This window comes from Cyanistes caeruleus, chromosome 1, assembly GCF_971803275.1.
Source record: "Cyanistes caeruleus chromosome 1, bCyaCae1.hap1.1, whole genome shotgun sequence".
Taxonomy (NCBI): domain Eukaryota; kingdom Metazoa; phylum Chordata; class Aves; order Passeriformes; family Paridae; genus Cyanistes; species Cyanistes caeruleus.
This window is the reverse complement of record NC_141701.1, coordinates 133,166,333-133,189,277: the sequence shown is the minus strand read 5'-3', so window position 1 is coordinate 133,189,277 and position 22,945 is coordinate 133,166,333. Positions and strand designations below refer to the sequence as shown.

Below are 22,945 nucleotides of genomic sequence, written 5' to 3'. Positions count from 1 at the left end.
GGTGCAGACGCACTGGAAGTACAAAACCCTTTAATCCACTCGGCAGAATTTCAGAAAACCGAAAAGAGAAAAAAATAAATAAATCAAAAGAATTATGTCAGCATCGTCTTGTCTGATAAGCTCGGCCACCCCGCGGGCTCCGTTGCCGCCCTCCCCGTGCCGCGATGAGAGCACAGGGCTGCGGGCGCTGCTGTGCCCGGCTCCCTTGGCGGCGGTGGCGGGCGGCACTTCCTGCTGCCGGCCCGGAGGAGGCGGGGCCGGCGGGCCCTGGCGGTAGGTGTGTGTCGGGCGGTGGGGCTGGGGCTGCTCGCCGCCGCGGGAGGACTGAGCGCGGTCAGGCCCAGGCACTGGTACCTGAGCGCTCCGCCCTTCTCCTGGCGGCCCAGGTCCGGCCCGGGCCTGTGTGTGCCTCGGGCTCCGTCGGGGCTGAGGTGCGGCCGCTTCCCGGGTACCTCTGGGCTGAGGCGCAGGGCCTCGCGGGGGCTGCGAAGAGCTGCGTGTTCTGTTTCTCCCTGCTCCCTGATGTTTTCAACAACGGGCGGGCGAGGGAATAAAAGAGGGAGCCCCATGTTCCGCTCCGTACAACAATGACCCTGTGATCCGACTATCGTTTTCCTCGTGTGGGAAAGGGTGGGCCTCGAGGTTTGAAAATCTTGCTCGGCATTTTTGGTGCTGGCTGCGTGTGACGGCTCGCAGTCTTCATGTGCGTAGCTGGATCAAAGTCCTGCTCGGCATCGCGTTCCCCGCTGCAGTTCCCCACAGAGACGCGTGAAAATCAGTGGCTTACTTCTGAAGTCTTTTTCTGGGGCAAGGTGTACGGCCCAGCAGGCCTGGAGAAAAAAAAATACTCCTCTCAGGTACCAGCCTTCCTGCTAAGCGTTTGAAGTCTGAGTCTTGTACTTGACGGGGCACTAGGCAGTCTCCCTCAGCCTGGCTTCCTGCTGTACCTGAACTTTGAAGCATCTGTTCTGTCCCCCCTCAGCTGTGTTCCCCAGCCTGGAAGAGGGCCTTCATAATGTCAATATTGAAGTCACACATAGAGCTTATAAACACCACACTTCTGCCCATTTTCAAATGTCTGCTTAATTATTTTCAGGATTCCAATTATTAAAAAAATTTAGAAGTGTGGGATTTTTGTTTTAAAGGTTAGTTTATTATGCTTCTGAAGAAAAACCTTTCCAAATGTGAGCCATATGGAGATCTTTTTGTTGTTGCTTTTTTTTTTTCTCCTGTAATGTAGGCATTCTAGGATAACAAGTACATGATATGTCATGTTTTCTGAAATGTTAATACTGAGTTTCAGTGATTTCAGTTGAATGGACTGTTGTAGTACTGTTGGATTATACTACTACTGTACTACTATTAGTTTTCGTGGCAATAGCAAGGTAAATTCTTGTCATTTTTTTAGACTGTAAGAAGAAGTTAATTTATTTGTAGTTTCTTTCAATAGCTGCTAATGTTGCGACTAAGGCTTTGAAACTCCTACCCATGGAACTTTGCCTTTGTCTGGACTCAAAAGTAAGTCTACATAAGGTCACATTCTTCTAGCATTAAGATTTTAATTGAATCAGAAATACTAAAAATAAAATCAAAAATTCTTGAGAGGTTTTGTATGAAAAAAGTGACAAATAGCCTCTTATTCAAATAAAATGAATACCAAACATTCTGGTCTCTCTTCTCTAAATATATTTAAAATGAAAATGTATTTCAGTAGTCAAAATTCTGTATTATGAATGGAATAAACCTAGAGTAATGTTCTCTCTTTCCATTTAAGTTGTAAGCAAATTTTAATTTTTAGGTAGTCTTATTTCAGACTGAAGTGTATATAATTTTTAAAAATACAGATAATAGAGAGATGGGCAGATACCATTTGGAAAGATAACTGTATTTTATTACCTACAGAGGAAAATGGTAAGGAATGAAATCTCTATCAGGACTGAGCTACAATAAGACTTTCAGCTGAGCTTTTCAAGAGGAATTAAAGCAACATCTTGAAATTTCCTGTTCCTTTTACCCATGTAATTTTTTTCACCAGATAGCTTGAAGATTTATTTTAAGAATCAGTAGAATTTCTGTAATTGAGAGTAGTGTTACAGTTACATCCTGACCAATATTTGGAAATTTGAGTGCAATAAAATTAAAAATTGAGTGCGTTATTAAAATAGGAAGAATCAGAACCAACGGCTTAGTTTGTGGGTACACCTTATGTTATATTTATAATATATATAAAATAGTTTATTTATAAACTTACAGAATGTGATAGGAATCACAAAGAAAATACTTTGCTTATTTCAGTTTCTTGCCAGCAGATTTTAAGACCTAAAGGAAGATGTCCTTTTTCCCTAAAATTGCTTTCCTATATGAAGTTGAAGAGTATCTCACCAAAGTGTTCAGAAATAATGAGGTATGTGACACAGTTACCCTTGACCATTAAAAAATAATAAATTTTTGTGTAACTTTAGTACCTTACATTGAATATTGTCTTCACATTAAACAGTTTTTAATATAAAATATTTTTTATACTTAAAATATAATATTAGTATTTATGCCTATTGGCTCAAAGTAGCATACAAATACTTAAATTAAATGGAATATAAATCAGAGAGTTCCATTTTGGATCCCTCTGAAAAGTGGATTGTAGATAATTAAGGACATATTAACCACATAATATTGACAAGAAGTACTCTCTTACCCCAGTGTAGAATACAGACAATCTGTTAATTCCTAATGCCAAGGATAAATAATTGCTTTTTTATATACATTTTTATCAGTATGAAAGTTACTGATTCATAGATTTGAATTTACTCTTCTATTTCCTTAGGGCTGGTCTATGTACAATAGCAGAGAGCTCTCTAGCAGTTGCTTTGATACTTGCTGCAAAATCTTTGCAGTGATTTTGCTGATACAGCTGTTTTTCCAATAAGTATTTCTCAAGAAATTGATGAGGCTTCCAGTGGAATTAGGCTTCCAGACACAGGCATTCATCACTACTGCACACCACACAACCATATCCCTCAATATCTATGGGATGTTTGTTCAGTGGGGTTCTTTTGCATTGAGCAAGAGGCTTCTGTGTGAATCTCTTAATATAAAATCTCTTCTTTCACTTTCAGCTTATCACTGCTTTAGGTACACAGGAGGCAGAGAATAAATACCAATCTCTGTTAAGTCATCTATCTCATCCACCAGCTTTCACAACTGTAAGAGTAAATACCCACTTGGCCTCAGTGAAACATGTGAAAAAGTTGCTGTTTGAAGAAATCCAGAAGGTTTGTGCAATTTCTTTGTTACAGCAAAAACAGCAGGGCATTTCATCTTTCATCTGAACATGAGACGTTTTCATTACTGGAAACTCTGCCTTACTTACCTCAATGCATCCAGTGGTATTAACATCATACAATCACACTGATTTCCTGTCAGCATATAACATCAAATGAAAATTCATTATGTACCAGTATCCCTCATCTCATCCCTCCAAGAAAGGCAATAACAGAGGGAAAAGACATTTAACTCTTTCATTTGGCAGATTCCAAACCCTTGATAGGATTGAGGTACTGCTGTGGTAAATAATGTAAAGGTGTTGCAAGTCTATAAGAGAAGATGACAGATAAAAAGGGTAGCTCAGTGTTCTATCTTCAGCATGCTTAGACAACTTTTATTTAAGACTAAAGGAGAAGGCCTCTATATCTCATCAGAGAAACTGTTGAGGAAAGGGAGAAATTTGGTATGTTGTAGGAACTGGAGCCACAGTGATGCCCTGCAGCTACTGTATTTTCTTTTTTTAAACCTGCTTTTCATCTTTATATAATATTCTGGATTTTTACTTATCTTAATTAAACATATATTTATCTGATGATATGTAAACCATTGTGTTTAAGAAATGTATTATTTTGAAATTGTGTCAGATCTTCACTCTGTCTAAAAAGATCTGGTTCTTTAAGGAAATTATTAATTCTAGTGGGTGTACAGGGAGCTTTTTCATGACAGGAGCCAAGACATTTCTGTGATGCATAGGTAGTTGACAGAGTTCTGCTGGCTGGGATGGTAATGAGTTTTGCTAATTTTAGCTTGATTGTAGAAATCTGGGAATGGGTATTGCAGGATTATATTTTGCTTGAAGGGAAAAGGCTTTGCTGAAAACTGACTTAAGATCAGTTTTTCACAAACTTCTTGTATTTTTTAGTGTTATTATATGTTAGAAAAGGAAACCACATAACACTTTTGAGTGGAGGTATGATCATGGATTATTTTCCTTTTTTAAGAGAAAATATTTATTAGATGCAAACTGATTTATGGTTTTACATACTTCAAGGTTATATTTTAGAAGGCTCAGATGAGAAGACATAATTTTGTTTAAATCCAGGAACCTTTTGGCATATTTTTTTTTTCAGGTAAATATGTAACTCAGCTGTCAGTACCCAAACTTGGGCTGACAAGAAAAATGAAAAGTATTGCCAGCCTGGCCTATTAAGTAAGACAAGGAATACACAAATTAAACAGTGGCTTACAACTAATAACATATAAGAGTTAACAGAGAATACACCCAAACTTCTAAGGTGGTGTCACTGTGTGTTCTGACAACAGCTCAACCTTCTTCCAGAAGAAAGCAAAAATCAGTGAGAGGGTTATGCATGTCAGAACACTCTCACACTCCCTGAAGTCAGTTCTCAGGCAATCTCTTTGTGGTCTTGTTATTTCTGAATTCACTAAATGTTTAGTCTTTCATACCAGTACTTTTAATATCTAATGTCCCCTTGCACACTATTTCCCAGCTGCTTTTAACTGTTTCCACTACTTTTGTGCTTTGTACTCTACATCTATAAATTATGAATGGAAAAATGGTTTTCAGTTTAATTATTTAAATATTAGGTTTATTAGTAGTGCTTACTAATTATATTTTTTTAATAAAACAGCAATTTAAAGGACTATGTGTTCCAGTTCTCGAGCACCCAAAACTTCAGGACATTTTATTAATTCCTGTTATTGGACCCAGGTTTGAAATTTTCAGTCTTTTATGTTTCTAAAGAATTTTAAGTTTTTAAGTCTTAAAACTCTTTTAGCCTTAAAATGTTGTGTAACACAATTTTCTTCCAGATTTCTCATGAAACAGTTATGATAACTAACTCACTATAACTGAGGTACAACTTTGTTTGTATTATGTCCTGTTGGACAGTCCATTTACTAACCAGGTCACAGTTTTAGTCCTTAAAAATGAAAGAAAATATAGATTTCTGTCCTTATTTATAAGACTGATGTTTTACGGGGAAAATGTGTAAGCATCCTCCCTGGTAAGGCAGGTAGGTGGCAGATAGAGGAACTAAATTTTTGCAGTGTAATACAGAGCTATAGCTAAGTACAGGAAGGGTTTTCTTCCACTGGAAGAAATCAGGTGGAATGAAGAGTTACTCAGCAGTTGTTAAACACAAAAAATCACTTCACAATCATCTGACGCAGGAAGGGATAGATTTCCACCCCAATATAATTTATTTGTATTCTTGTGCCAGGTTCATCATAGTGACAGAATGTGCCAGAATCTGCATTATTTTGAGGATTGATTTTCTTCTTGACTCTTTCATTTGATTTCTCTGGGACTAAAATAAATATTTCAATGTTATACATGATAGTTAACTTCTTTATTATATCTGACAAAATGCATATTTGTAAACTTGAGTTTACTTGGGGAGCATTTGGCTTTTTTTTTTTTTTTTCAGTATACTTCTCTTTTTTACTCAACTACATTTTGTATTTCTAGGCGACATTTAAAAAAATATTCATCTGAAGTCATAGTTGGAGCCCAGTGTGGATATGCAGTACTTCGAGGAGCACATGTTTATGTCCCTGGAATTGTGTCCACCTCAAGATGTAAGAGTTCTCTAAAGACACCCAATTAAGTTGTAAAGATGGCAGAAAAAGTATCACCCTTGGATAATAGATAAATGAATAGTGACATGAAATTGTTTTCTAGTCTAAGCTGAAACTAATCTTACAGTTACGGTTTATGGTAATGACACTTTTTAAAGTTTTTCTGGCTTTTTTTTTAAAAAAAAAATCACTATTTTTCACTCATTTTCACTCATTTTACTTGGAGTAAGTTATATGTAATTATTTCTCACTGGCCTGGCCTGTTTTAAAATCCTTTTCCCATATAATTCGTAGCTGAAATATTAGTTTCTCAAGGATTTCAATTTCTTGGTTTTCATTTCAAAGTATTTTTAAATAGAATTTTCAAAGTAAAACCTGTTTTTTTAAGAGTGGTTTTTTACTACTGAATACTGTAACTTTTAATATGGGTGTTACGTTGAATAAGCTTACAAACTCAGTCACAAAGTCACTTGCCTTCATGATTCTGATAGATTTTAAGTTACAAATCTAAAAAACCCCACATTTTCTTTTTTCTAATCCATAGGCAATTCATTTGATATTTTTTATGTAAGAGAGATATAGTAAAAATCTTCTTTTCATTGATCGGAACAATCTTCAGTTTTTATGTCAGATTCTTAAGAAATGGAAATTATGAATCAATGCCTGTGAGACAAGATAAAAAAATCTACATATGCATGATTTTTGTTCAACAGCCTATTTTTGTTATTTAAATGTCAAGTTAACTTTATGTAAAATAAGTATAATTTTGGATGATTCACCTTATTATTCTATTGTGATGAGATCTAGTGATTATCTTGATTTTTATTATTAAACAAAATGAGTCAGAAAAGCATTTATCAAGTCACTTAGTTTCCTTTCAGGAAAAAACCTTCAAGAAGTTTTAAGCATGTGCTTAAGTCAAATTCACTGAACAGGAATGTTTTTCAATCTAGGGCTTGATAATGAAATAAGTATATTGGCATAGCAGTTGTTGAAACTGCTTATTTAGACAACCCCATAAATATTCAAATCCTTCTTTGAGTCAGCTAGTGATTTATCATAATTGCTGCATGTAATTAAATAATAAGAAAATAAAATAAAAGGGCATGCTACCCACTTGATGCCAAATATAATAAGGCTGTATTAAGCACAGATGGTCTAACTTGTGGTCTAAGGAAAAAAAATAGTACAGCAAGAACACATTTAATCACTGCAATGCAATCCAAATAAGGGTAAACTAATGATCAGGGGGCTTTTAGATTAATTTAACTAATCAAACTCTAACCTTTATGTTTATGGAATGCTGGTATAATCTGCAGAAAGCTTAAGAACTCTATGCAGGACTAGTGTATTTAGAAAGGATGATTGTCAGCAGAGAGCGAAAATTATTTATGTTTGAATACTGCAAAAATCATTGATGGATATGCTTGATGGAAGAATTTAGTTGCTGCAGGTTCAGTGAAGTTTAAGCAGACATTAATACTGAGCAATCACATAATGTTTTGTGTCACATTGTGTAAAAAGAAGTAGTGTGAAAAATGTAATTTCAATGACTACCCAAAAAATTTTAATATTTAAGAATTTCAGGGCATTTGGGCATAAGAAGGCCACTTGAAAATGGAAAAAAGGATTCTCTAGTACAATTCCAAGAGTGCTTGGGAAGCTGATTTGCCATTAGTCTTGTATCTTCTTGTTCCTTCAGCCTGTCAGTCACCTCAGAAATGCAATTTTGGACAATTTTTTTTATTGCTATCAGAAGAGACCTTTATTTTTAAGCATATTTTTCAGCCTGTCAACACATAGTGCTTGTTCACTATTCTGTAAAATCACTTAAACCACCATCCCTTTTCTAACTCAGAAAGTTTGTTAAGTCTTTAGGATTACATTTCTAGATTTTGATGTATATTGACATACTTTACTGATCTGGTGGGTTTTAACTGGAGATATAAAACTTTCTAAGAGGATTATTGAGAACAGCAGTTCCCTTGGAGAACTTAAAGAAGGGAAGAGAACGAGACCAGAACAAAAATATATAATGAGTTGTGTCAAAGCAATAAATAGTTGGAGAAAAAGCAGCTATAGCTATGTTGTAGGTAGCTATTGAGAGGTCATTAGATAAATTCAGCACCCCTGTCCATGTTCACTATGGGTGAGCAGTGTTTTTTTCATGTACTTGTGTCCTTGGAGCACACAAGGAGGACTGGATTCTTAGGAGTGTGCTTAAAACTTTTGGGTGACCCTGGCATGATAAAATAAATAAAGGGCAGGTTTGTGTGGCCTCTTTGAAAACGACACAGTGCCTGACTTGAAGCTTGGTGTCTCTCAGTACCACCAGTCTTTTGTAGCCATCATTCACTGTGTAAAACTTGAAAGCTTTATAACAATTGATCTTCATTGATTACATTAAGAAAATGTGTGTTTGGTATGATAGAAGAGTGTAGTCCACTGAAAATCCTAAGTTACTTGGTCACTAGCGTTTTGCTAATTGTCATAATGATTTCAAGCTTTCAATTTTTCTTTGTGCAGTTGTGAAAGCAGGAGATCTGGTTTCAGTGTATTCAGATATTGAAGGGAAGTGCAAGAGAGGAGCCAAAGAATTTGATGGAGTCAAAGTTTTCCTTGGAAACGGGATTTCAGAACTCAGTCGCAGTGAAATCTTCAGTTCAAGTGGCCCACTGAAGTAAGTCCATAGTAATTGCAGTCTTCATGTAAAAATTTGCAAAGTGAAGGAAAAGTAAGGGAAACACTTTGAATTATTTTGTACCCTATGTGGAGTCACAAAATGGCTTTGCATGTTGGGATTTCCAATATTTTTTGGGAAGCCATTAGTTTCATAGTAGGATCCACATACCAATTTACTTGAGAGATTGGAGAAAATAAGTGGGAATCTTTTAATAATTTATGTTTTTTCAGTTCAATAATATCAAACAGAACTGACAAATACTCTCACTCTGGCAAAATCGCATTTTGGTAAATTGTGTTGTACTACGTTGCCCTTTGGACGGAAAAGCAGCCTTTTCAGTTTCTCCATCTTTTAAAAATATCTGTAGAGGCTTTTTTTTTTATTTTTGGTGGGACAAAGGACAGAACATAAGGTCAGTTATCTTAAAAAAATTACTAACATTTGTCAAAATCCTTACCTGTTTCAAGATTACTTGCTTTTCTATTTTCTATTTTGTTGATGAAGCATATAGTTTATTCTTCTTGTGTCACTTAAAGCACACATAAGAAATAATGTAAAAGACTATGGATGTCAAATTAATGGCCAAGACTTTACTTCCTGAGAACAAACTACAAAAGTTCTAGTGAACGAAAAGTACATTGCCAGAGAATTTCTGTTTTATGGGAGCTTAAATATAATAGAAATAGTGGTAGGATGTACCTGTTGAGTTGGTGACACGGATCACCAGTATGTAACACTAAATCTGGTGTCTGCAGTTTGGCTTTCTCATATCCTTCCTTATTGTTGGATTGTCTGGTACATATGCAAAATAATATTTGTTGTCTTTAGTAATCCTTTGCAGCCTCAGTGTTGCTTTTTCAGTGTTCTCTTTATTGTTACCCATTTCCTGGTACATTGGTTTAACAATTAAATCGGCATCAGAATTTCATCCATATTTAAAACTTTTAGGTGACTTCTAATTTTAAACCATAGGTTTGCAGGCAAATCAATGTTCTTGCAAGGCTTTTCATATAGGATTTCTATAGTAATGTGACTGAAATCTCTAGAATTTAGGAAATAGAGAAAAATCTTAAGTAGGATTACATCTTGGTTTATTCTGTGTACAGAACCACAAATTTGCTTTATGCAGGTGATGGTTCCATTTTGTATTGTAATGCATTTTTTGCCATGATTTACCCAACCTAATGATGTAATTTTAAAAAATACCATATTACAAAATCATACAAGTATTTTTCTTGGTTGTTCTTTCATTTTTGAAATGAAAATTTCATTTAAGAAATGAAAGATTGTTGTCTCAAGTTGTTATTTGTAAGTATAATGAATTTAATTGACTACTGTTAAAATGTATAAAATGGAGTATTTGATTTTTTTTTTCATGTTTTTCAGGGGGCTGGGTGTAAGAATGACAGAGCCAGTCTACCTCAGTCCTTCATTTGACAATGTGCTCCCTAGTCATTTGTTTTTACAGGTATGTTTGTTCCAAAACCAAAAGTCTGTACTATGTACAGAATAATGAATATTCTCTTAGCACACATTCATGGTTTCTACATTCCTTGTGCATTGTAGCACCTAGTTCAGCCTTTGGATTTGAGGAACACAAAGCATTTAAAATGAAGTCAGTATCTACATGTAGGTGGTTTAATCATACTGTGTCTGAGATATGATAAGGGATTTCAAAACAACATAAGAGGTATTCGCTTAAAAACATAGAGATTCCTCTTGCACAGATACTCTGTATAGAACTATTAGTCTTTGGAATCTGCTTATGAACTCTGGAATATGAGCCCCTTTCATGGTACAGCATTCTGTAGATAATCAGGAAAATCTCCAAATATTAGGTTGACTTGAAGCTGTTATTTAAGTACCAAATACAACTTTAAAAGGTTCTTATACTTTTGTGTTGAACTAAGAAGAAGGTATTTCCATATTGTCTAAGGTGCAGTACCGTGCACAATTCTTACACATTAGTTCTCTTCAGTGGAGCTGTTCTGTTTATACAATTAATAGCGCAGTTTAGCTTCTTGCTACTTTAGTTCAGCAAGCTTAGACTTCTGTGTTTTGATCTTACTGTTCTTTATCTGCACCAATATGTTAATACAGTAAATGTTCCAATAAACAGGTTACTATAAAAGATTTGTAATAAACAGAGCTGCTCTCCTCTGTGCCAGTATCAGCTTATTTTATTTGGACTTTTAGAACTGTAGTCTCCTCAGTCATGAGCTCTTAAACTTCAGTCATAGATACTCAGACATAACTTTAAATAAAAAATGAGCCACTGGGGACTTCTGATGTAAACTGTCCATTATATATAATGCAAATAGTTCCTTTTCTGTGAAAGAACTGAGCAATATCATAGGTATCTTCACTGCTGAATAAATTATTTTTTTAAATGTGTTTGCCATTCCTTAATAAAGAAGTCAGTGAAGGCTATATAGTTTGAATGCTCCTGTATTTATTTTTATGATAGAATTTACCTTCTGTGGTTGTGAGCCACGTTTTAAACCCTCAACCAGGGGAGAGAATTTTGGATATGTGTGCTGCACCTGGAGGAAAAACAACCCATCTTGCAACATTGATGCATGACCAGGTAGGAGAAGTGATTTGTTATTTCCTAAGGAAGGAAGTCTGACCACTGTTCATTTATATAGCTCTCTTCACTTAACTGTTGGAATGCACAAATAATTTACAGCAACAAACAATATTTTGACATTTTACTTACCAATGTATTTTACATATCAGAGTTACTGAAATGGGCTTATCAAGTATTCACCATCAGCTTTAAAATTTTATTTGCTACAAATTGACAGTTAAAATATGTTTACTTTCACTTTTTAAAATGCTACTGAATTATGTTTAATCATAGAACTTTTTACATGCAAAGCATAGTTATACAAGAATATGCTGGATTCATGAAACTGAGATGCATAAAAATGTGTACCAAAGAAACACATAACTCTACAAAAACTTACTAAAAAGCTCCTAATCTGATTAGGATTTCTCTCAGTAAAAATTATCAATTCTGCATAGAATATGATAGAGATATAATTTTAGGCTGAATTTCTAGTCTGAATTTGTCATTCTGTGGTAGAATGTCACAAATCCAAAACTATCTCATGAGAAAGTAATAAAAATTAGAAGAAATGAAAAAAAATATGTAGAGAAAGACAAAGGAAAGGAGAATGTAATAAAATAAGAATGTGGATACAGGATTACAACTTCGCATATGTTAAAATGTTATGTGCACAGTGAAATACAGAAATGCAGCTTACTCTTCTCTTGCACAGGGGAAAAGCATGTTGTATTTCTTCTAAAATTTTGTAAGGCTTCACTTTTTTTTGTTGAATAGTGTTACTAGAATATATCAGGTTGTTTAGAAGTCTTGCAGTTACATTATGCAGGACTTTGACAGTTGCCTGTGCATAAATGTGAAGGCAACAGCCTGTAATGGTATGAATGTATTGAGAAAATGCATGTTTTCAGTTCTGTGACCGTTTGTCTGCAGAATTGTTTTCTTCCCTCAGTATGGAATAATGGCAGAAAGCATTAAAAATGCATTAGATCGTCATTAGGAATTTATTGTATACATACATAAAGTTTCCAGTAAAGAATTTCAGTGTGATAAACAAAGGAAGTCTGCAAATCATGTATTTATGTTGTGGATTCATTTACATCTATACTTTTTTCCATCTGTGTATCTACATTTTGTATAACTTTGCAGAACTGCTTTTTCCTTAGCCACTTTGCATATTTTGATTGTGCCTACCTGTAGCTGAAGTGGTAAAGATTAAAAATACAGATGTTGAATATTTTTCTCACTTGATTTTCGTTTTCTGAGTATATAATTTTAGTTTAAGATATGGAAGATAAAGATATGGAAAAAAGCACTTCTTTTTGAATTTTAAATTTCATTCACAGCTTTTCGATACTAATTTTTCACAGACAGCATATTAAACCATTAACATTTCAGAATATTTAAATCACTCTTACTTTTTTATGATATAATTGTAAACATTACTGTATTCTTTTAAATGATGTAACCAAGATGTAAAATTACTCTGTAATGTTAAGAGCTCTTAAATAAGAAATGGGAATAGTTAAAGCATGAGAATTTGTTATTTTCTGCATCCCAGTCTAGACTTCTGTTTTTTCCAGATGACTTTTAAGTAGTTATTCTCTGGCAGTGGCTGGCATGGGCCAAATGGAGAAGAGTTGTCTTCCAGCTTGTTCCTTTCTCTGGAGAAAAGAACAGAGAATCTGTGAATAGCCCATACCTGGAACTGTTCAGGGCCAGCTTGGATGGGGCTCTGAGCAACCTGGTCTAGTGGAAGGTGTCCCTTCCCATGTCGGGGGACTTGGATTAGATGATCTTGAAGATCCCTTCCAACCCAAACCATTGTATGATTCTGTCATCTCTTTATCTCTTCAGTATGCAGAGATGTACAGCAAATCTGCTGTTCTTGAAACAGACAAAACTTTGAAGCACAGTCAGGTCCTAGTGTACATGTCCAATAGGTTGATGGTGTTAGGGGACAAGCAGTGGCACGTGGTTCTTGGGTGCACCTCTGGGAGGTGATTTGGCTCACAGTAGCTGAAGACTGGACACCACTGACACAATCTAAATCTATTCTTACCTCTCAGTCCTAGATCTACATATTGCCTAACATGACATACAGATAACAGCTTATCTTTACTGATTTATTTTACTTCTGAAACTATCTTTGTCATGTTACCATTCTATAAGCCTCTGGAGAGACATCACAAAATAGAAAAAAGTTGTTTTCTCAGCATACTGCATTTGCTGTAGCAAGTCTAGTATAAGTTTTTGGTTGTTGGGTTGTTCTGGATTTTACTGGTACTACTGTTAACTTTCCTTTGTCTTCACAGATTTCATGTAGAAGGTAGTGGTGCGTGTCTTTTTCGATTTATTTGGGGGGAGGAAAAAATAAATCTTACTTTTACATAAAAGAAATCACGAGTAATTGTGATTTCTCTCCCCTCACCTCTAAACTTACTCTAGTATTTACACTATTTCCAGAAGTAACTTGAGTGACAAGTACCGCAAGTGTTCCAGTATGTTATGAGTCTGAACAAGTTTGAGACATGGATGTGGACCTCATTTCCTCAGCACTGAGCTGTAGTGTGATCATACTTCCTTACCATCTCCATACAACACAAATTTAAAACCTGTTAACCTATTTTACTGTGTATTTGAGGCTTCTACCCTCTTTCAAATTATTAAATTTGTGTCTTTGTGCCCAGTTAAACAGTTCAAAATAACTGAAAAGAAACAAACAACAAAACCACTTACCAGAAGTCAGATATTACAGCATCCCTTAGAGTAACAGTGACATGCAGTTGGAATGTGCACAGCTTCAGACTAGTGCGGCAGTTGTGGAAAACATGTGGAACAAGGACTGCAGGAGTGTAGATTTAAGAATAAAATGATTCTGTAGGGAAGACTATGCTTTATTTATTACACTGCCCAGGGTTGAGGAAAGGAAATCGGGAACATCCATGTAATCCCTATGCCCTTGATGAAAACTTCTGCATATTTTTCAGGGTGAAGTAATAGCCATGGACAAGATAGCTAACAAGGTCAAGAAAATCAAGCAGAATGCTGAATTGCTACAGTTGAATTGCATTAAGGCCTTTTACTTTGATGGGATAAAGGCCCTTTCAGTTGAGAAGAGAGAGGATAAACAAGGTAAAAAGAAAAAAAAATTGGGTAGTAGTCGCTTTTAGAAGAAAATAGTAATGTTTTGCAAAGACATTATTAAACCTGTCACAGGTTTGCAAGTCCTTGAAATCTTGGCAGATACCTAAGTTGCTTCAGCAGTGTGAATGCACTTTTATTTTCTATTCTTTTGTGATTATCAGCTTCTCTGTGAAGCAGATACAAAAGTAAAATTATCTGTCCTTGTCACAACCTAATATTCTCAAAGGAAATGCATTCCTTTCCCAGATAATACTGCAGACTGAAGAAGCCTTAAAGCTTCTTTCATGATCACATTTAACCCCATACTGGGAATTTTCTGAGCTAGTCTGAGAAAAAATTTTTTTTGCAGACTTGCTTTGCTTTTCTGCCTCATAATCCTCATCAGTAAAATGGGGTTATTAATACCTAACTCCCAGGAGGGCTGCAAGGTTTAGTTCATTGATGTTTGTTCAGCTGTTTAGGGGAAAGTTATATACAAGCACAGAGTATTATTTTAAGTAATTTCATTTGCTTTTCTGAAGTGATGCAGTTACGATATTGGTTCTGTTCCCATGATGGAATGATTTAAATGGTATCTGCTGCCTTGATTATTTTTAGTTTGTTGTGCAAAGTATGCTGTTCTTTCTCAGTCTATTTTATCTCAGTCACTGGTTAGCCTAAGTAGGAATCAGATTACATAATTCACCTTCTTTGTCCCTTTGCATTGCAGTTATTCCTGCTTTGGAGGAACAAAGGTACTTTCTTAAGAGTCTTCTTATGAACATCAAATATTGTAGGTGGCAAGTAGCAATTACAGAGATGAACAAGAGCAAGCTGTAATACTGAGAGATAATGAAGGCTTTTCTATACATCCCTGAAAGTAACACTTTACATATTTTGAACATTTTAGTAATGGATCAGAGGTAGATAAACCAGTTAGACTCATTTTGTATTGCAGGAACAAGCTAGGTAGCAGTAGTGTGATGATACAAGTTTGGCAGCTCCCTGGCACTGAGGAGGTAGAAACTTCTGGGCTGTTGAGCTACAGATTAAAGTATAGGCTCTGCTTAGAGAAGATACATATTATCATCCCGGTGATAGTCAGAAATTGTTCTTTTCACAATCCTTTTTTTACTGAATTGTTCTGTCATGGAGGCATCATGTCATCTCACACATTAGAACTTGCAGTAGTTCATGTTATTATGAAGCGCTTTATTTTATATAGCTATGCATGCATCACAAGAAATAGTTAATATATAGACAGTCCAATTATTATAAGGCAGTCTCAATGCTTAACTACAGGTTTCTCTCACTAAAGGTTTGCACACTTTTGAGCTGACTGTGGTTCTTTACAGCCTATATGTACAACTCTACAGGTGTACAACTCTAGGTGTACCCAGCACCTCTGACATTTCCACTATTTGGATTACTTTTACATTTTACTTTTAAATTATGAAATTAAGTTTAAAACTAGAGGGATCATTTTTGAGCTCACAGAACTTAAACTGTTTAGTTTTCTGGGAGATGAAAACTACCACCTGCAGTTCTGAGACTTGTCTCTAGCTGAGACTAATTTTGGAGACACTGTCCATAGCACATAAATGTTTTATGTCATGGAAGTAGTAACAGCTTCTCCTTACCTATGGTGAAGTCTCAAGGAAGGAAACAGCCACATATTACATTACTAATTTCTTTTTACAGAAGGGCCTCCATTCTTACCAGAGTCATTTGATCGAATTCTTCTTGATGCTCCATGTAGTGGGATGGGACAGAGACCAAACATGGCTTATTCCTCAACTTTAAAGGAAGTGACCTCATACCAGCCACTCCAGCGCAAGCTTTTCACTGTGGTATGTGTTAAACATTGAGTAGATAAACTAAATTGAATATAAATGCTTTTGCTGCATAAAACTTATCCAGAAAACGGTACCTCATTTTCCCTACTTTTTCAGCAGCCAGGAAGTATTAGGGTCCTTGTAAACCTCTCAGCTACAGCAGATCTGTTGCTAGGTGAAGCCAATTCATTGGAGCATGGGAAAGGTATATGTAACCTATATGGAAATAAAAAGCTTTGTGTTCTTTTAATTCCCTCAGTTTCATCAGTTTTACATTATAATAATCACAAGGGTCTAAGTCACAGAGCAGGTGACTTAGGAACATGCTAAGGAGTGTGCTTGGGCTGATGCTGAAGGATAAGATGAAACTTGTCAAAATCTGAATGATACATATTCAGAGTGAATGACAGCTTGAAAAGTAGCATAGATATAGCTTCCATGCCAAATACATGGAAACAGTTGACATCTAACAAAACTGACATAAGTATTGTGTATCCATGGCTGGCAGCAGGTGGTGAAAACAGATCTAATCTGTCTGGGATATGGAGAGCTGTACAAATAACAAATCTTACAAGGTGAATCATCTCAATGACATTAATAAACTGCATGAGCTATAATGCCTATTTGGAAAGAAGAATCTTTCTAATCCATGTTATCCTTTGCCGTATTCCCTGAGAGGAATTAGTATCCTAATAGTTTAATTAAGTGCTCAGTTTTAATATTCTAGATACATGGGTTATTAGTTAATGTTCCTTAATTTGAAAGTTTTAAATTTAAAAATAAGCTGAAATATTACTTATTTCTCCCTGCAGGCAGTAAAGCTGCTGAAGCCAGGAGGTGTTTTAGTATATAGTACATGTACAATTACACTTTCTGAAAATGAGGAGCAAGTTGCTTGGGCCCTGAAAACTTTTCCATGCCTCCAGCTTCATCCACAGGTAATACTATTTTCAGGGTATTTTTTTTCACCATGAACAGTTTGAATTGCTGTGGATAGAAATAACAGGGATTTCTGAGGCATTTTTAAAGTCTATTTTTGCGCTTAATTGAGCTTTATTTAGGCATCATTAAGTAGTTTCCCGCTGTGTATTGTGGGTTTTTTTTTGATTTGTACAAGTCCTTTTAAAACACAACAGGGACAAAAGATGGGTCGGACAGGTTAAAATTTCTCTTGCCATTTTTTTAATGCATATATTTTATTCTCCCCTTTTGCACATTCACAGGAGGGGCAAAGTTGTTTTCTTTTTATTACTGCCACTGAAGTCATGAAGACTTGCATGTAATGTATGGGATAGAAATTAAAATAAATTAGTGTTTCAAAGATGGAGGATGTTATATGTACAGGAGCTATTTTTGATTTATTTAAAAGGAATGAGGGAAAGAAATTATTTCAGGCTCAGTGTCCCAAGAGTGTACCTTGTCTTTTTTGGAGTTAGTGTCTACTCTTAAGATGTCTGGGAGGAGGTAATATATAGGGAGATAATGGAATTTTTTTATCTACACTAGCTACAGTTCATACAATTCAGAAATATCTGTTACCTTTAACAGTACTTCAGGGGGGTTTATCATCAGACCACGTGTGTCCCACTTCCTCTTTGATGATGAGATGAGCTGGGTGAGGTAGTTGTTTATCATAGTGGCTTTGAGGAAAACTCTAACTCTGATACCTGTTCAGCTTACACATTCTGTGGTGACTTGTACCTGTCTTCAGGAGCTTATATAAATCTTTAACTGTAATTAAAAAAAATACATACAATGGCTCTACAATGAAAAATTAATATGATGGCTGGTAAAGATGTAACAGAACTGAAGCTTTCTGTGGTGTTTTCTTCTGTCTGTATTCTTGCCCTCCATTGACTAAGAATTTTTCAGTTCCAGTCGTTTCAACTGAGATTGTACATTTAACCTAACAGCATAAAACAATTCTCCTTGATAGAATGACAAAGCAAAACACAAGCCTTATTAACTCAAATGCAAGATTAATTATTCCTATACTTTCTCTCACCAGTAGTATTAGTCTTGAATAAAGCACTTCTGTCTGTCTTTCACACACAAATGCCATATCTGTAAAAATTAATCTTTTATGTATAGTATTATTTAAATGAGATGACATGAATTGTTTACCCACATATCATTTATAATACCTTATAACCAGTTCCCTTCTAGTTTAAACTAAGGTGCTCTTTTCCAATGAACATGAAACAGGAGTCTAGCTAGGGTCTACTTACCTCATGTTCCTTTATATATTTATTTCCCATATTGTTTAGTCTTAGTGGACACCTCCTTTTTTATCCAGTCCACTGTTTCCCACTTTCTGAGTTTGGCAACATTTGGAAGCATGTTGGGTAATGTTGGCAAAGAAAAAACAGGAGATGGAGCCATAGGTGTTGTTATAGGTAGAGGTTACCACATGGCAGCTGCTCCTTTGTGCAGACTTCCTCTTGGGAGTTTACACAGTAGATCAACTTAAATGCAATAACTTAACTGGAAGGAAAAACGAAAAGGTAGAGGAAGACACTGGTCTGCCTTTAAGCAAGTTACTTGAACCTGTGGAATACTATTTTCCCTAGACTTTTACCTTTCCCTCCTTCTATTACATCAAGTCATTACCCCCATCTCCTTTTGTACGTTACTTTTCTCTCAATTTGCAATAGACACCTCTGTCTTTTACCTGGAAAGCACTGAAATCCTGCTGAGGGAAAGGAAGAACCAGTCTGCAGCCCCTTGGCTGCCCAGCTTTGCAGCATGCAGTACGTGGTTAAGCAGCTAACTCGCATCATGTGCTGACTGGGTGATCTCATGTGTTAGCAAAGTGTGATGGCTGAAAAAACGCTCTGCTGTAGGCTGCATTATGGACTACATTAAACTAGATTGACAAAGGAGATCTATTTTTGATATTGCAGTGCCAGCTTTTGCACACTTTGTTCCATCTCCTTACTGAATGCATTGAAAGAACAAACCAGCTAAGAATTAATTTTTTTCCAGGAATTAGGGTATTAAATAAGAACCAGTCACGGCTATTCACAAAAAGTATTGAGAAAAGGTCTGGGATTTTAAGTCCTTCTCCTTTCCAGGATTTTGAAGCCAAATGTCATCTCTTGAAACTGATTCTTTCTTTTTTTCTCTGCCTCATAGACATGCATATGTAACAGTAGTCCCATTTACCTGTTAGTCTTATTACATGACTAGAAAACACAAAGTTATATTTTTCTTCTGCATCATCTGCCAAAATGATGCTTCTTCAGGCAGTAAAATACTCTGGACTGGGGCTTTTAGTCTCCAGTTGAAGTTTTTACTGTGAAGAATCCCAGTGCTGTAGCCATTACAAAGAAGTTCTTCACAGAAAGGGTGACTGAGTGTCAGAATGGGCTGCCCAGGGAGGTGGTGGAGTCACAGACCTTGTGGGTGTTTAAAGAAGACTGGACTGCAGTTGGTACAGTTGACAAGGTGGTGTTAGGTCATAGGTTGGACTTGATGATTTCCAAGGTCTTTTCCAACCTGTTTGTCTCAGGGATTCTGCTGCTGTTACTGATGATACTGGTAATGGGCTAAGGAGTCACTATTTTTGACTTAACTCATGGCTTTTAAGTCCGTACACAGAAGTGCTGCCTCATTTAGAAGTGGCAACCTAAACCCGTTAGAGTTGCTGTGTGGTGGTAACAGCTTTCTTGGGATGTTTCAGCCCTTGGAGTGATGAATCGCTTTAGACCTGTGCACCTATCCTCAACAAGGGCTCTAAACTACTGAGATAAAGTGGATGAGGGGCATCACCACCTCCTCAAAACACTTGTATATGTCTTGTATAGATCTTGTATAGATCTTGTATAATATTAGCCAGATGAGGGCAAGAAAAGAAGCGACATTACTTCTGACTCTTCTGATGCAAATGATACAAGGATAACTTGCTCATGTTATTTGTTCAGTATCTGCATATCCTCACCAGAATACATTTAGGGCATTTAAGAACCTTAGAGACACAATAATTTGCTTTTCTTTGTTCCTTGACCAGGAACCTCACATTGGAGGAGAAGGCATGAAGGGAGCTGGACTATCACTTGATCAGTTGAAGCTACTGCAGAGATTTGATCCATCTGCTATGACATTGCAAGGAATGGATATTAATTCTTTGCAAGATTCTAGAGAAGATGACCTGATTTCATTGGCAAATAAGGACTGTATAGGATTTTTCATTGCAAAATTTATTAAATTGAACAGTAAATAAGGATTTGGGAATGCAACCTGAAAAAATACCTCAGTGAGTCTAAGAACAGTTCAGACGTGAAGTGCCTTTCTTTCTTCCTGCTGCAATGTTACCAAGCCAACGGGCTGACGGCAGGGTTGCTATGGCAGCACTAAAATCTGCCAGCTGTTCTGATGGGAAAGAGCCACAGGTTGCAGCAGAAAAGTCATGGTTGGGGGAAGGGTAGTATCATTTCTAACTCTCCTTCTGCTTTTGTATTTACAGCAGGTCAGTGCCTGAATGGCAACTCCGTTCACTCATACTGCTGTCTGCTCTGGTTTCCCCTTATCTGCGGCAAGCGTAGGAAGGGGATGCAAGCTACGAAATGCAAACATAAATAAAATAGATGGGAATTATTACAATGAATTTTGGAAAGGGTCGTTTCTGTGGAGGTTTACCAATAGTTAGTTTCCTTAAATAGTTCTTCTCAAAACACTGCAATATTTTACAAAGAACTGTTTTATAAATTGATACTTAGAACCTCATTTCTCTTTTATTTTAATACAAGCAAGATTCTCTGTACACATAGTATATACACAAAATACGATTAGGCTTTGTAGCATGTCTTTTATAGCAGCATGAATATATTAAACCATCTCACTCTGGGAATGTAAATAAATATTGTTTCAACATCAAACTTCCCATGCATAAACTGTATTGGTTCTGAAATAGCCTATTGGACTGGCTGACAAGTGACAGTTTTAAAATCAAACATTTGTAACAGAAGGGGCTACAGTTATGATTAATATATCAAAAGACAGAAAACAATGCATAATACCATCTTAAATGTTGCAAATCACCTTTCAAACAACTAAGGATATTAACTCTTTATTGGTTAGAAAGCATCACCAGCTAAAATCATGTGAAAATTGAAACTGGGGAAGCATGCTAATGGAAACTGCTTTAGTACATTGCTCAAAGTTTAAATAACCTAAATTTCTTAAAGATGTTAGATGTATTTGAAAATTCTGCTTCAGTTCCAGTTTGAACAATATTCTCAGTCCTGCTGGAACTGACAATAGCACTAAAATTGAAGGAAAGCTAAGGACAATGGAAAAATAGAAACTGACATCTGTGTGTGTTTGGTGTTTTCCCCTCACTCATCAATTTCCAGTTTTAAAAAGGATTATCTGAAAAATATCTGTCTTCTCACACGTAACTATTTGATTGGATTAAAAAGAGAAATAGTTCTTTTATCATTTTTTTTTCTACTGTCAGAAGTGCTTTTAGTATTTGCTCACAATCAAAACAATCTATAGAATTCTCTTTCTCGGTAGTTTGTTTACTTACATTTTCCATAAATGTTTTGATACCGTATGTTTTCTACCGCTCTTGAATAAAACCCAAATGTTTCTTCTGTCCTGCCAAGGTTGACTAGTGCAAGTACTAGTACAAGTCTAGCAAGTATAGTAAGGCCTATACTAGCAGGACAGGAAAATGGAATTCTTGTCTACTACTTCTCTACTTCTGTAGGTCACTCCTTGCCATTAAACACACCTTGTCTAAAGAAGATTTAAAGTAATTTTGTTTCATCAGCAGTAGGTGAGATATCCTATTTAGTATCATGAAAGTTCATACTGTAATCTTTCTAGTCTAAATATGGTGAAAATATTACCTGGGAACAAAAGGTATTAATCCTTTACTGTAAGAACGTGTTGAAATCTTTAACTCAGTGCTAGTAAAAAAGCATTTTCTTTTTTGCAGAATATAGAAATTTTGTAAACATTAATCAGCACACATAAACTATATACTGAAGTTTGTGTATTCATATAAAGGAACTTTGCCTCCAGTTTCAGTAGCAGGATTTGTGCAATGCTGAATTTGAAAGAATTAAGATTGCTGAATTTTTAGTGGAATATTTGTTGAAACTTCCTCCACTTTCTTTAATTTTGGATGATAGGCTTTTTAAGGAGGTGACCTCACTTGATGTTATAGGAGAAGTTTCTTGGGGGTGGGAAGACAACGTAACTAATTTGTAGTTAATTCCAGTGTCACTGCAGAGCAGACTTCACCTGAAAAAAATTACTGATATATAACTTTAGCTATTAGGGTTGTTTCTGTAAATTCAAATGCTAGCCTTAGAAGAGCACTCAGCATCTCGAAGGGATTGGCCTCAGCTGCTTCCCCAAGGGCCCTGTCTCTGTTGGTAAAGAGGGAGTGACTTCTCCATCAGGCAGGTCAGAACAGAAACTCAATAAAGATGCTCCATCCCTTGAAGGAGCCAGCATCCTTCCTCTCACCACAGGTGTGGCTAAGTTGGAGGACTCAAGTTGGATGGATGCCCTTTTTCTTCTTTTCCAATCTTACCGTGACTTTAACTAGAAGCGGTAGGAATACTTTCTCCTTGGCACAGTTCTGATGGATGGAGTACATATGTTTTAAACATATCATACGATTACTTTCCTGATAATCTTTACACACTGAATCATTGTGCTTCACCAGTTGATGCTGAAGCACAATGGAATATATTTATATATATTTTATATATATATATGTGATATTTATATATTAAATTTAAAAAGTTATTGTCATTATAATGAAAGATTAAACCTACAAAATAGATAATTAGGCATGCAGTCAGATCCTGTCATTAAGAAAGTCTGAAAAGTAGTTTTCTCTATTTGCAGAAA

The 22,945-nt window shown here is 35.9% G+C and overlaps 1 protein-coding gene across 50 annotated transcripts; it reads left to right on the top strand.

Annotated features, from left to right (window-relative positions):
- Positions 1-147: 147 nt before the first annotated feature.
- On the top strand, positions 148-21,825 carry NSUN6 (NOP2/Sun RNA methyltransferase 6). 50 transcript variants are annotated; one of them, XR_015278630.1, is made up of 14 exons: positions 148-277; positions 1,438-1,518; positions 2,296-2,404; positions 3,114-3,269; positions 4,914-4,993; positions 5,753-5,862; positions 8,389-8,542; positions 9,932-10,013; positions 11,013-11,132; positions 14,105-14,249; positions 15,942-16,090; positions 16,196-16,280; positions 16,888-17,013; positions 20,085-21,825. XR_015278630.1 is itself a non-coding variant. In XM_086859920.1 (13 exons), the coding sequence occupies exons 3-13, from the start codon at positions 2,330-2,332 to the stop codon at positions 20,295-20,297; spliced, it is 1,410 nt and encodes a 469-aa protein (XP_086716046.1). In that variant the 5' UTR covers positions 175-273; positions 1,451-1,518; positions 2,296-2,329; the 3' UTR covers positions 20,298-21,825. The 50 variants fall into 50 exon arrangements, 30 of the variants coding, with proteins under 30 accessions (XP_086716046.1, XP_023775985.2, XP_023775990.2 ...); XR_015278602.1 differs by having other exon boundaries at positions 157-277; positions 1,451-1,518; positions 2,310-2,404; positions 16,193-16,280; positions 20,085-20,952; XR_015278594.1 differs by having other exon boundaries at positions 157-277; positions 16,193-16,280; positions 20,085-20,952.
- Positions 21,826-22,945: the final 1,120 nt, after the last annotated feature.